This window comes from Condylura cristata, unplaced genomic scaffold, assembly GCF_000260355.1.
Source record: "Condylura cristata isolate star-nosed mole 26May11 unplaced genomic scaffold, ConCri1.0 scaffold00007, whole genome shotgun sequence".
In the NCBI taxonomy this organism is placed as follows: Eukaryota; Metazoa; Chordata; class Mammalia; order Eulipotyphla; family Talpidae; genus Condylura; species Condylura cristata.
The window spans coordinates 35,425,790-35,440,987 of NW_004567108.1; the positions used below are offsets into that span (position 1 = coordinate 35,425,790).

Here is a 15,198-nt window from a genome sequence, read left to right on the forward strand (position 1 = left end):
TGACACATTCTACAGATTATTGTAAGAATCAAAATAGAGTTTATGGGAGACATTTCTCAAAGTGCTTGCAACAATTTAAGAATTCAACGCACGGTACCTTTGTTTTATAAGATAGTATTTCTTTGTTCTTTGAGGCTTTCAAAGGCAGTTAGCAAAAGCAAAGTGAATCATAACCTCATCTTTTCTCATGAGGATGTCGAAAATGTCAAGCCAATTACTGTATTTGGTAATGGCAAGGTAACCTGCATGGGGAGTGAGGAAGGATTTCCGCCCCACTGAAGGACAGTGTTCCTATAGCTACAGGTGATGGTTCCAGTGTGGGCGGATGAGAAAAGCAAGAATTCATGACACAGGTGGGCACAGGAGAACATAGACCTAACTCAGCTGAGATTTCTGATGGGTATAGCATATTTTCTTAAATTGCACCATACAACCAAATTTGAATCGTATAACTGTTCTATTGGCATTGCTGCATTTATGCACACAATCACTTGAAGAGGAAAAAAAAAAGACTAAAAGAGGACTGGGGAATGATTACCCCAGTCTTTACTGTGCTGCCTCTTATGAAAGGGCGAGAGGAAGTATTTCCCAGGCACCAGAGCCCAGCAGCTGACTTGGGGCCTCAGGAAAGTGTTCCTTGTTCTCCAGAAGTTAGAGGGGAGAGGAGTCCCCTGTGCAGGCTAATTGCTTCCTGTGAGAGCTGGATGGACAGTCCAGCTTCAACTAACACCTTTTATCAAATGAACTCCTTTCCTGCTCTACAGAGGTACTCGGTTGTTGCGTCGGCAACACCACTCTGATAAAGGGGAGCCATGGAGCAGCATCCTGCCTCGTGCAGTCTGCTCTGTGACTCCTGTTTATCAGTGTGGTGTTGCCAACGCAACACTTGGTACTTTCTCAAAGAACTGTGTGTCCCCAGGTAACCAGATATGTAAACAGGTCCTTCAAAATAGTATGGCTTGCATCAGCTCCAGGCTGCCTTTATGCCAGATCTTAGCTCCAGCCTCCAAAGCTGACCTATTAAAACATTTACCTTATTACCAAAGCATAAAATAATCAGCAAACAAAAGCAAATTCTCATCCACAGTTGAGGCAAAGGGATACTGGCAGGGGCAGATTCTTTAACCCCATGACTAATGTGCCCAGACCACCAGGCTTCTAGTTGAGCTTAAATCTCTTCTGGCTGATGGCTGTATTTAAATGAACCTGCAGTAAAGTGAGGTAATCAATTTAAATCACATTTCTAGGGTTTGGGACATAATTGCTGATATTAATTATTCATATTCTTTATGCAAGAGAACCCTAGATTTTATCAATCATCTATTCCTGGGAACGACATAACTCTGTGCTTGAAAGGTCTTTACTTGTGTATTTTTCAGTCTGAGGACCCCAGAAATGGGAAAGAGCAGCACCAAGGAAGCTAACTAAGCTCAGTGAACCCCCCCAAAGTTGTGGGCATGTCACCATTTCCCACATAGGGCCCTTGACGATCCCAAAAAGGAAATGAACTATCACAGGAACCCAAGGACCCATTATACACAGAACACAGGTGTAGAGTGGGGAAAGCAGGAAGCCCCGTTCTACTGCACTGCTGCCATGAACATTTTTTGGGTGGCTGTGATGATGTCAAGAGCGTCTCCGGCAGTTTCTGTTTCTTCTGTCAACTGCCCCCGGACTGGTGGAGTTACATGATCACCTATGTCCCTATATCCCTCCAAAATACACATACACCCAGGTGCACGCTCACACTATTTGAAACAAAGTTAGGACTGGGCAAGGTCATGGCTTTGAGGGAGAAGATTTCCATTCTACTTCCCATCCTACTTCCCAGCAGGAGTCTGGGAGCAGCAGAGAAGCCACGGGGGAAATGGTCTTGTTACTCATGGGAAGCAAAGTAGTAGGAGTCACTCAGTTTAAGCCTTTACAACTTGGCAACGACTCTAACAGTACAAATGCTGTCATGCACAACCCACATGCACGTGTCTGTTAACACAGACACGTGTGTGTCATGGGATACAGAATTCTGCCCATCAGAATTTCTGAGGACAAAAACTGCCACTGTATTTGTACAAACTCCCCATAAGTAGCTAAATTCTATCCACATTTTGGACAAAATGATTCTTCTCATGCTAAAGAGGCATAAGAACATTATAAGGATGGTCATCATTTAGCTTATACTTCACCAGACACTGCTAGTTCAAAGATTCTTCTGTTCAATAAAGCAAGTCATCAGTATGTACACAGAGTGTGATTGTTTTTCTATCTTTAAGACAGGCTACATTATCCAATTTTCAAATTAGGTAATACATTTTATTGGATCACATGATTATTTTTTCTTGATTAAGTAAATATGGTCGCCATATATAAAGGCTGGGGGGAAAGAGTCTACCTTCAACACTGAACATCGTCCTTGCAGTACAGACTGTCCTTGCAGAATGCTTGTAATGTCACATATTTAGCTGAAGCTGGGGGTGGAATTGCAGGGGAAAGTATTATATAATTAGACTAATTATTCTGGCACTGTATAATAAAGAATCTCATTTTCCAGTCTGTGGCAAGCAGGAACTGCCCACCTGCCTCCAGGAAGCAGAAAGGTGCCCCATGCCCTGGAGTGCCCTCAAGGGCACTGGTCATGGTGTGGGTCACTGTCCTCCCATCTTTTGGGGCCAGATGTAGTAGACACCATGCACACAAACTTCCAAAAGAAGGGAGAGAACTTGGGAACAGCTAAGGCAGATTCAGGCAAAAAGCAGCTGAAGAGACCAACCCTTCAGTCTCCTCTGCTAGTGAGGAGGACTCTTGACTCTTCCTCTGCCACAGGGCTGCTCTGGACTAGGAAGAAAAGGTCTTTAGCAGCCAAGCTAAGCTAGTGTGGATGACAAGGGGAGCAGGATGATGGGCAAACCCACCCTCTGGGGTGGATGTTTGATGGTTCAAGTCCATTCATCATCTTCACACTGGTTTTACTGAAAACTTCACTTAGCATTATGTCTACCATGGACCTAACTCCCCTGACCAGCTCCAATGAGGAATTACAGTACTCATAGTATGAGGAACTTAAAAACTGGCACAATTCTGAATCTAATGATACCTTGAAAGTGTTAAGTGCCTGACTTTTCAGCAGATTTCATCAGTACAATAACCTGGAACCCTTTCCTTGAGCCCCTGTGCTGGCGGGCTGCACACGTTGACTTCAAATCGAACAGACTTGCCTCTCCCCACTTGCTACGGCACTCCTGGCACCTTGAAAGTGCCATTTAAATGGGAGAAGTGTCTAGCAAAGCAATGTTATGATGCTAATTTTCATTATAAACAATACACAGTTAAGGAATGAAACATCTAAAATAAAGGAGGAAGCCTCTTAATCCTCAAATATGAACAGCAGACACACCCAGGAATAAAATAAAAACTACAGTACCTTATTTAAAATCACAGATTGCTAAAGTAAAGTCAGTATGGTTTTCTGGACAAATTCTATGAAGTTTTTAAAAGATGACAAACATACAGAGAAACAGCAATCAAGGGATCTGACTTATCTTTCAAAAATTCTTTGGCCGTATTCCTCACTGCCAGTGTAAAAACACCTGAAACCTCCACTAGGTTGAAATTCTTTTAAAATATCTTTCCACCTATGAAAGTGACTATTTATTCCATACTCAATTTCTTGAAGCTCTCTCTCCACCAAAAAGTGACTTCCCTGACCATGGTGGATCCCAGAAGAACCGCTTCTGTAGGTTTATGTCAATCCAGGGGAGAAAGAATGGTAGAGAACAATTACATTTAAGGAAGAGTTTTCCCCCTCTGAATGCAAAATAAGTAACCAGAAAGTGTATTATTACAAAGAGATGGTATCTTATTTATTTTGCATCAAGTCTGAAACAGTCATAACCTCTCAGTTGGCTAAAGAGAAGCCATGCCAGGAACCTTCCTTCCAGACATCCCACTGCCTGAAGTCACTTGGAACTGGTCCCCTGGGGACTCTAGTTTGCCAAGAGTCCTCCCCCCACCACCACATACACACCTCTGCTCTCCCTCTGCTGGGGTGGGGATGGTAGATTTTGGACATCAGTGTCCAGAGAGCACACAGAATGGGGTCTGAGCAAAATTAGGAATGAACAAAGCCCCCAATATCTCAAGGCAGCCCAAAGTACCACTCAGAGGACTCCAACCCAGAAGTGAGTACCAGAGAAGCCTGCTCCTAAAGCACTATGTACCTGTCTAAAGTCAGTTTCTTCTTCACACACAACAATGCTGCAGACGGCTTCATGGAATTACTATCATGGTTACTAAGGTTAGCATAATAAATATAACCACTGGTTTGCCCCTGTCTGTAACAATGCAAGTAGGAATTTATAAATGTGGAAAGCAGTAACTAAAAAGTAATCTTGCAAGGCTATTCTTAATCTTGATCTAATTGCACAAAAATTCCACAGTACTTTTTCCTAGGGTGTAATTTAAAACTACTGCAAATAGTGGAAAATATTGCAAGAGGAGAAATGCTTCCAATTTATTTCATTATATCAACACACTCCAGGTTGAAATTTTGTGTTTACCATTACCTGTTGAATGGCTTAAAAAAATCATTGGGATTTAGTTAAAACCTGTGAACATCAACCTGATGACAGCCAGGCTTTTCTACTGAATTGCTAACTTCATTTTCCATCTTATTTTGCTACATACCGTAATTTGAACTGTGAGCGAACTTCCCCATGTTCTATTTGAATCAATTCATTATAGCAAGCAATTATGCTGCTATTCTCCATAAATCTCTGAAAAGAAAGCAAAGATAATACATAAGACATACAATTACCTCTTAAAGAGTCAAACAAAGAAACTTAACAGTTTTTCCCACCCCAGGCAACTGTTACATAAGACATTCTTAAGAGGGGAAGATGAGATGAAATAAAACCGTTGTCAAGGTATTTGAAATGCTTGTTAAATGTATCAGAAACAGCAGAGAGCAGGTAATACACTTAACTTCCTTGATAACAAAGGCGTGGAAAACTTCATTACGCGTACTCACGGGAATAAACAGGAAAGGGCACAGAAGACGGAACACCTTTGCTTTGCTTTGCTTTATGTGGCACTACCGTCCAGACACTGGACATGCTTAGTGCACCTGTGAACTCTTTCAAGGGAACAAGCCTGTTCGCTTCCTGCTTAATATTCCAAGAACCTAACACATTCTCCTTGCTCCTGTGTTTTTCTCCCTCCCACGCTCCCACACACACATGCTAGCGTGGATGGTGTCTTCCTAGAGAACTCCTTGCAGTCCTCCAACTTGCCCTATGCCTCAAGTCCTCCCACTATTCCAGGCAGGAGTTGTGAAGGAATAAGGAAAGAGGGAACGTGAACATATACAGAGGTGGAAATACTTTCTATTTACAAAGCAAAGTTACACATGGTTGGGTTCAGTTTCGGACAGTTGAAGATTATCAGACTGCACAGATCTCTGAATGTTGTTGGCTGCATAAAGTAACTTTTAAAAATGTTGGTGGCGCAGCGGGTTAAAGCACAGCACTAAGAAGCTAAAGCCATTTCAGCACGAGTTCGATCCCCACCTGCCCCGAAGGTGACCCACATGGCTCAGAAGACTTCTCCTGACCCGCCTGCTGCTCCCCTCAGCAGGGTCAGTTGGCCTGTCCTGCTCCCCACTCTGCCTCTGGTGAATCCTCTCAGCACCCCTGCACCTCTGCTCTGTAGCCCAAGTTCTGTATACATAAATAAATAAATCTTTTAAAAAATGTTGGGGTAAATACTACTAGGCAATTTTTTTTTTCTTTTTAGGACAGAAAATGTAAAAGGAAACATTTGTTACATATGTCTAAAAAGTAATGCACACTAATTTAAAAGTATATAAAGCAGAGAAGCTATAAGGGGAAAAAAAACCCAATCACTGATAATGTCATAAGGTACAGATAGCATTGCATTTTGGTTAATTTCCCTTAGGTTTTTATTATGTGTCTGTGTATTTCATCTAAATATATGAATATATATGGTCATACTATATTTTTGCTTTCATAGCTAAGCAACAACTGTTAATGAGTTTTTCTTCAGCTCTCCCAAGAACATCCATTGCAGAACAGAACAACTTTCTGCAAGTGATGGTTTCTAATTGCTGGAGTACTCTATTTGCACATAGTTGGCATTAATGAGTGTTTTGAAAAGTAATGGGAGATTCCACTGCCTTCTTTTTGAGGGGTTTTCCAGATTGTCGTTAATCCATATATCTGAAATAATTTGAGTTAATCAAAGACTGTCATTAATCCATATACCTGAAATAATTTGAGTTAATCAAAAGCAATGAGCGTCAAAGTTTAAAAAATTTAAGAGTCACCTGAGTCTTCTTTTTTTTTTTTAATGCATATTCCTGGCCCTATTGCTAGAAATTGAGGCAGGCTTCTTTACTGCAGATTTCTCAGAGCACTGAGTGTGCTCATGTGCCACTGCTGTTAATGTGGATTTCCAGGAAGAAAGGAGGAAGAACAGTCTTTACTGTTTCTAAACTTTCTGGACCACAGAAGCCTCTTTTCACAGAACACTGTTAAAGTTTTTGGAACACTAGTGTTCATGGGACAGCTTGGAAAGTAACACTGATGGATCCAATGTGCAGTTTGAAATTAACTAGCATATATTTGTATCTTCACTTTGTTATGAGTATGAGCTTAGACAACCTATCTTGTCATTTGGAATGTGCTTTCTCCTCTGCAAAGACAGAAAAGATAGGCATCCCTCATTAAGTATATCACCTAGGTTGGAGCCTGACAAACCACTTCCTACTCCTACAAGAAGCTTCTCTGGGAAGAGAAGTCACAGGCATGCCTCACACATTGCACCGCACATAGTAAGTGCACCATGAGCACTTGAGTAAGCATCACTTCAGATAGAAAAAAAGGCACACAGACTGATATACAAAGAGCTGTAATCACTCTTTACTAAAATGCTGGTTTCTAAAAAGTTCGAAGTGGACCAAGCATCCTACAGTCAGCCACTTATGATAGCTGCAAAAGCTCTAAGGGGAGTTGCTGTGGCATATCCTGTGGCACAATGTGTTCCTGAAGCCCCACTCAGGTACCCATAGACTGAGTTTCAGCAGATGATTTAATATAATCAAAACATATCAGAGAAAGGAAACAACCTCATGGAAGCAAGAATAGTTGGCATATTTGGAAGGGTACTTGGGTAGAGAGTTGCCAAACACAAGATTTTGTCCAAAAAAGGAGACCAGTCACCTGGTAAACATCCTCAGCTGATCTTGTGCCACAGTAACTCAGAAAGAAAAACCTTTGTAGGTACAGTGTGCTTCACTTGAAAAGAACCCAAACTATTTAGGGGCACCCTGACCTAGCTAGCAGAAGGTGCTGATGAGACCAGGCACTCAAGAACATCAGGTGGACCTTGACAGGTGCTGCTTTTCATCTTCCCACACCAAGGGCTTTACTTACTGTGACTGATTGCAGAAAGCAGCACCATGTGCAGAGAGGGAAATGCAATCCTCCAGAGCAGCACGGACAGGTTACAAAAACTAGAGCAATGAACTTTTATCTTAGATTTTACTGAATAGCATTTGCACCCTAAGAAGGTTAACTATTTCCCATAAGTATTTTCTGGAAGTAGAGGTGCAATCTCAGCCGTCCCAACAAGACACCAAGTTCTGTGCCAGTGGGTGGTGAGATCACCAAACTAGCAGCTGAATTCCAAAGGGCCCTCTGCAGCTCCTACCTGGGTCCCTTTAAGGTGACCTCGTGCAACACGCCCTCCTGCCATCTGTCCCAGGCCGTGAGGAGAACACACAGCCTCATGCTCCAGAGTCTTCTCTCAGAGATGAGGGGCAGTACTGGGCACTGAGCTAGGGTGCCATGAGGTGGTCAACATTAAACAGAACATCTCTGAAATCTATGAATTACTTGAAGTTCTCTCTCAGAAAATGAGTAGGAAAAGTCTCAGCCACATGGCTTCTTTGTCAATTTCCTTTTGCAACTCTCAATTCCAAAACTCAGAAGCACTGTCCATGCTCTCACTGAATCCAATTGACTGGATTGTCTCAAGTGAGGTTACCTGGGAAACACATGACTTGGTATGATCAGGTGTTTCTTAGGTCATTCTGTATTTGTAGCTGAGATAATGAAGTTAGGAGAGGAACAAAGCACCCTGAACTAGCAGTTGTCAGTTACTGTGCATTAAACAGTTCCCCCCTCATGATCCTGGGGCTTAATTCAAGGGTTAGGTGCCTGCACCTGAGAGGGGCTGGTTCATCTTCTACATACCCTGTTGAAGCCTGCATTCAGAAGAGGGAGGACTGAGGCCTCTTCATGGTCGCCCAATCTGCAGCAAAGCAGAAAATGTGGTCACTCAGCAGATACCAACCAGGATTCCTCCACTGAAATATGGAGAGCGAGCCATGAGGCAAGCATGGCTTTGGCTCTAACAGTGACTTCCTGACCGGCCCCTGGCCACAGAGGGCCCAGACTCCCATATTCACCTTCCAAAGGTAGAAAGGACAAAGGCAAAAGAACATCTCTGGCTGTGAGCCTGAAAGTTATCACCTCAGGCACTGAGAGTAGCTGCTTCGGCTCTGAGCTGCCCTTGGGAGTTGAAGCAAATGCAGGGAGGTGCAAGGCTCATCCCAGAGACCACGGTCTTCTTAGCTATCCCTGCACCGTCTGAAAGCATGACTCCTACACCCAGCTCTCAGGGTGAGGAAGACTACTACTTGCATTACTGGTTCACAGAACCCCAATGCCAAAGGGGAAAGAATGTCATCAGCGGAAGCATGCTGGGCCCATAAAAGGGTGACCAAGGTTTCCTATACTGAGTCTTCACTTGGATCTCCGAACTTCTGCTGGAGTACAAGGACGGCTTATTAATCATGAAGACAAGCCAGAGCTGTGCCAGCACCACTGAAGAAATGGTGCACCCCAGCCAGCCAGCAAGTAATATGGGTACATAATTTCAAAAAATGGTTAAGAAAATGAAATAAAGGGTTTAGGTGAGCATCAGATAGAAAATGGAAAGAAATCACAGTGCTTATTTGCAGCATACCCAGTCTCTGATTCCTACTTCCAGGGAAGAGCTGTCCTTCCTGCTTCCTTTCTGCCCAGGAATTCAAGGTTGTATGTTCTTTGTATGATATTCAGAAGGGGCAGAAAAAGGTTCCAAAGGCATTAAAAATGTTGTCTTTCACAAGCAGGGGGGCAAAAACAGCATTCACTTTTTCTTACTTTACATTGAAAGCTTGATTCAAAAAATTAAAAAGTGAAAATAGCAAACCATACCAAACTATTCTTTATCAAGAATGTTTCTGCTACATGAGCAGGCAGAAAACCAGTGTTTCATTTTGGGATCATTGAGATAAGCCAGGCTTGGGGAAGGTGCTGTGTAGCCTGCTGAATTCTGGCATCCGGGACTCTTAAGACACTTTCAAGACCTCAGCGTCTCCAGAATATAAAATATCAGCAAGAGGGATGAAGGCAGCTGATTTCACAAATTGTTCTCCTCCACTCACTCCTGAGATCCCACCGGGAGGGGAAGGTAATAGGAAACCAACTGGTCAACTTCATCACTTTCCTTGGTCCATAACCCCCGGTAGGTATCAAAGTGAAGATCCATAGTTCCTAACAGGAAACTCAAGGAGCAGCAGTTAAGCAGGAATCTTTGAAGACTCTGAAGCCATAAGTTCCACTCTTCCAAGTGCAGCCTGCCTAGAGTAGACCTCAGTGTTCCTGTCTGAGCTGATAGGTTCCTGGCCTATAGACTCTTTTATAGAAGAATCACTGTCATTTGCCTTAATGGGGTCAAGTCCAGTAGGTACTAGACCCTAATTAAGGCCTTATTTTCTGAAGCTAATGACAGCCATTAAATAACTCCAACACATTTTGATCCTTGGAAAGATACCAACCATGGTAGCTTGTACAATGACTCTTTTCTTCTAGATCTTTCCTTTTAAGTCTGGTCATTTCAGACAACAAACCCAGGAAGCAGTTTTTCATTCCACAGTTTTGTACCTACAACTCAACAACTCAATCCATCTCTCTTCTCTTTTTTTTTTTTGCTTTTCAACATTTACATAAATTCTAACCACACAGCCCCAATATAAACTGCATATTTTTTCACAGTGGATTAACACCTCTTTGTTCTCATGCTTCAATTTGTTTCTTTCAAACAGAAAACAAGCATTCCCTCCTCTTCAAAGACAAAAAAAAAAAAAACAAACCCAAAACAGTATTCTCTCTAGACCTCCTTCTCCCCAGATTGTCTATTCTTTCCTAGCATATAATGACTAATTTTTCTGAAGTAGATGAGTACGTGCTCACAGCAACTAGATAGGCTAGAGAAAGGAGACTAAATATTTCCAGAAACTTGAGAAACAAAGAAAATCCCCAAAGCAAGATTAGGGTTGGTGTTTTAAGACCAGAGACATGCTGGCTGCTTCCCTAGCTCACAGGCTGGATTTATCAGACAGAGGTTCCAGAGTGAATGGTACTACCGAAGCTGGGAAAGTAGATGCTTACACTTGTGAGACGACCGCAAGGATCACCGTGTGCTCGGAGGGGTTTGTGGCCCGGATAGACCTGCAATGAGAAACCTGCCAGTCAAACCAGGTGATCTGGGCTCTGCAACATTAAACAAGTGTAGAATTTCATCACATTCAGAATCAAATCTTCCTCTAAAGAAAAAGTACATAGATGACAACAAAGAAAGTTGCCCTTGTTGGAACAATTTTGTGTTATTTAAAAAAAATTTTTTTTTAGCTCCTAGGCAATTATCCAACAGGTTAGACCTGCCAATTTTCCATTTCAAAAACTGGCAAATACCACATTTTCTGATTGAAATTCTAGTCTGGAAAAAAAAAATTGGCAGACCTACAATTGTCCAGTTATCAGTTTGTACTTAGCGAGCTAATTGGGTTGGGTCATTTTTTTCTTAAAAAAAAAAAAAAAGCTCAAGAAAGTTGAACTGAACTTCGCAGCACTCGCTGGAAGCTGGATACGGGCCTAATTAAAGGTGGTACCAGGGGCTGCCTGGATCTTTCAGCTATACTGTTTGCTGTCAAATAGTTTAAACCACTGGGTCATCACCCAGGGCTATGAAGTGTTGCAATATAGTGATTACCACTGTAATGTTATTTGTTGTACTCGGACCTTATATGTAGCTAATTTCCTAGGAATTTAGGCGTTAACAAGATTTAAAATAAATAACAGTGTAAAATTCTGAGGTTTGTCCATCTTTGAAAATGTGCTAGGCTGCCACTCACATCCTGAATTATTCTGGTCAGGGGTCATCAATTGGATGAACTTTTTTAATAAAAGGCCACATACTTGTGTTTTAGTACAAATAAGCATGCATGTTTTGACCTATCTCCTCGGTCTGGCCTCTGCTTATTTTGAGATCCCTCAGAAGGGAACCATCTCTGAGAACAGAAGGCTCAAGGCTGCTCCTGAATAGTTTGTGATAAAAAATGTATTTGTTCTTCCTAGCTATCTTATTTCTGCTCCTCTTCATTTTAAAATGTTTGCACAACTTGCTTCCCTAGAGCCTGATAGCTTTTATTGTTTCATCCTCTTCAACTCCAAAATATACCTTCTGGTTTCCTATTCTTAGAGAACTCACTCTGTCTGCATGGAATGCTCCAGAAAATGACCAGTGGCTGACTCCCTGGTAAGAGAGGCTTCCCCTTGTGGATAAACGGTATTTGAACAAGCTCCTTTGAAGAGAAGGCCTTAACTCACTGGGGGGGGGGAAGGGGGAGTAAGCCAACACCTGTCCGATGCTAACACAGATTACCTCCCACTCAGGCTCCCCCAGAACAAGTCCTGGAAAGGTAAAGCTATACTTAGAATCTACTCAGGAACCTATGAATCTTAGCAGAAATAGCTAATGAAAAGTATTAGAGGCCTGCTCTAGTTTCTAAGTCCTTCTGCCTCTTCAACCCAATAAGGGATCCTGGGTACACTGCCATGTGGGGTTCATTAGGCAAAAGACTCAAACAGGGAGTGAGCTTAATAGGGTCGAGGCACATCCTCACTTGCCTTCTTTTGGTAAGTGGAGGTCCAGGACCTCCTCCAGGTGGAGAGGACCAAGGAGGACTAAGGGTAGGACCCAAGAAGCATACCATGCTAAGATCCAGAGGCGCTCAAAAGCCAGGAATTGGGTCTAAGATGACATAAAGAATGTCCCTCTACCCCCACCACTCCATCGCAGAGCCCATGTGCTGGCAGTCAGGTGTGACCAAGGACAGCTGGTGAACACCTGGTGAGCACACCAGGTAGGTCACCTGGCTTCTGAATTGCACAGCAGACCACCACTCCCATGACAAAGTTTTCTGTGAGACTAAGATAGAAATATGTTTACTAAGAAACATACAACAGTTTACTGTTGTAAACTGGAGGAATATTAAAAAGTTTCTTTGCTAAAGTGGTTCTTTTCCTGAATTAGAGAATTTTTCCTGTTAATTTTTGTTTAATACCTGAAGCCTGTCTTAAATCATTCTATGGTGCTGAAAGGATATAGTAATATTTCTACTATAAAATCATGTAAGAAAGGTGAATAAAGACCAAGTAACCTACTTAGTTATAAAGAAAACACTAATCTGAACAGCCTTTTAAGAATCATTTCTTAATGCTAAAAATTCATCCAAATATTTATGATACACTATATGGATATGAATATCTATGCAGAAAGATAAGATGAAACCAGCAAGGCATTTTAAAATAGGTTCCTTATGAAAATCTTTTTAGGAAACAAAATCAAAGATTAGCAAGCCAATGCTTATAAAGAGAAACTCCTCTTAATTCACTAATTTATCTAGGTACCAAAGATTCTAAGAAGTCATATCACTAATATTAAAGAAAATTCCAGCTCCCTATGTAATTGGCGTCTATCCTGCTCTTGCATTTAATTAGACCTTTTTCCACCTAGCTCTAAAGCATTCTACTTGTGCTAAATGGATCGGTTCATCCTGAGCTAAGTCTTACGGCTGCCTTTATTTTTGAGTAGGCATAGGCTTCCTTCCCAGAGTGCAAGTATTTCTGTACACAAGCAGGGGCCCTTGGGGGCTTTGGAAGCATTTCTGCTGCTGTAAAGTGGCCCCTTTGCCACAGGATTGCTGCAGGAGCCACCCATCTGTGTCAGGCAGGGAAGACTTCGTATTTCACACATTCTTGATGTTCACGTTAGGACAGAATAATTAAGAGTAAGATACCTGACTTAAATCCAAACCGTATCTGTGTCATAAGAGCTCTGAATTTCAATGTGGGGTGTGTGTGTGTGTGTGTGAGTGTGTGAGAGAGAGTGTGTGTGTGTGTGTGTAATACGCAGAAGGGGAAAATACCCTGAAGTTTTCAGTGGAGCCCAGCTCACACCTCTAAATTCAGCTGAATTCAAATATGAAAAAATAGAAAAGGCAGGATAAATCCATAGGAGAAGCTTTCATCACAGAATATGTATAAACTGCTCAGAACATCAATGCATATTGTAGAAGTATATGGGACAGAATTAAAGTCATCTATCATGGAAGCATATTTGAAGCTGTTAAGTGGACATTTACTAAGTGTACTAAATTAAGGTACCTGCACACTGCTTCTGCATCAAAGTTTCGAGTCTGTCTGTGATCAATTACAATAATTTCATGATGTTTATCTAGAAAGCATTCAAGGGCTGACTCTGGAGTCCGTGCAATATTGCATCTATAACCGGCTCTGTCACAGGCCCACCAGAATCCATCGCTCTGATTATCTTCCTTTGCAAAGATCAGCAAAACCTGGAAGAGAGAAAAAAAGCATTTTGACAAATTATCAGCTTTAGAGACTGGATTAAAAATGTCTGAGAAGCTGCCAGGGTTCAAATCCCAGATCCTCCAACACAAGGCATTGTATTTCTTTGGCCAATGGTTTCTCTAAAGTCAGATGGGATAAGGACAGTGCACACAAACTAGTTGTGGGACTTGAATGAAAGAACACACAGCAGGTGTTCAATCACTGCAGTGGTAGTTGTTACTCATTTCCATTTTCCTAACTGGCATTGTTTCTTAAATAAACCAAGAAGTAAAGTTATTAACAGGGTCATTAATACACATACACAAATTTGGCTCCAGTGCTGTGGTGTTTTGTCTCCAGGCCCCTGGAGACCACCTTTCCAAACTCAGCACTTAAATCCGTATAAAGTTAGAGAGAGGAAAGGGAATTCGAAGCAATCTCAAACATCAATTCTTACATCCAAGCCTTGCTGGGGCCTGCAAAGAATGAACATAAAGAATGTAGCTGATGGCGCAGCCCCGCCCCCTGGAAAGAAGGTCTCAGTAATGCACACCATGTCCCCCTTGTCATCCTCTGGGCTCAAGGACCCACATTCTCTGGCAACTGGAAAGTCTGAAATGGCTTTACCACCACCTGAACTTCTCCACCTACTTGTTTATGGTCTGCTTCCTAGTAGAACAGAGTTTCCAGACATGAAAGACGTGTCTTCCTGTTCTCTGCTGTACCCTAGCACTGGAATGGATCCTACTAGCTATTCAAAAATATCTGATGAAAAAAAGGGATAATGACATGTAGAGTTTTGCTCAAACTAGGGTTTTAAGCTTAGGAGTTAGACTACTTCACAGCAATGAGTCTATGAGAAAAACACAGCATCCACTCTGGTCCCCTGCATGGCATGCTCCTTCTCTTGGGAACTGTAAAATACAGCCTTCAAATGGCAATCATCTCCTTATCCGTTGGCCTCACCAAACCTGAATAATCAAATCTACATTTCCAAACAGGAGTATTAAAAAAATTTATTCACTAGAGAATTTATTGGTATAGTATTTAAAATTCTTCCCATTTAAAAAAATTCAGAAAGACTACTTTTCAGCGGAGGGAAAAATCTATGGAAATTGTGTGTGTGTGTGTATCTACATATATACATATGTACACATACATATGTTTGCAGTAATCACCTTTTCTAGCTGTCTACCTTATTTCTGAAAAATTATACCTCTGTAAGAAAGTCACTGACCCCACCTTCCAAGCCACACATAGGATAATGATGTTCTGTTTCCAGAACTTTGGAATTTGAAAGAGAGACAGAGGCCCATTGCTCATTAATAGGAGAGACAAAGGAAGAACCTTAAAAGTCTTGCTGTTGAGCACCCAACGCCACAATAGTGAAGGCAAAGATAAATAGATGGGACTACATCAAGTTAAAGAGATTCTGTACAGCAAA

The 15,198-nt window shown here is 41.9% G+C and overlaps 1 protein-coding gene across 3 annotated transcripts in view; it reads right to left on the bottom strand.

Moving 5' to 3' along the window:
• The window catches only part of PDE8B (phosphodiesterase 8B), a 256,270-nt gene that overhangs the window by 59,439 nt on the left and 181,633 nt on the right, over positions 1–15,198 (bottom strand). For all 3 annotated transcript variants that reach the window (XM_012721817.1, XM_012721816.1, XM_004678190.2), the window contains 4 exons: positions 13,569–13,759; positions 10,512–10,571; positions 8,268–8,325; positions 4,681–4,769 (listed from right to left, as the gene is read on the bottom strand). In XM_012721817.1, coding sequence (XP_012577271.1) covers positions 4,681–4,769; positions 8,268–8,325; positions 10,512–10,571; positions 13,569–13,759 — 398 coding nt within the window. The remainder of the gene's footprint in view (positions 1–4,680; positions 4,770–8,267; positions 8,326–10,511; positions 10,572–13,568; positions 13,760–15,198) is intronic.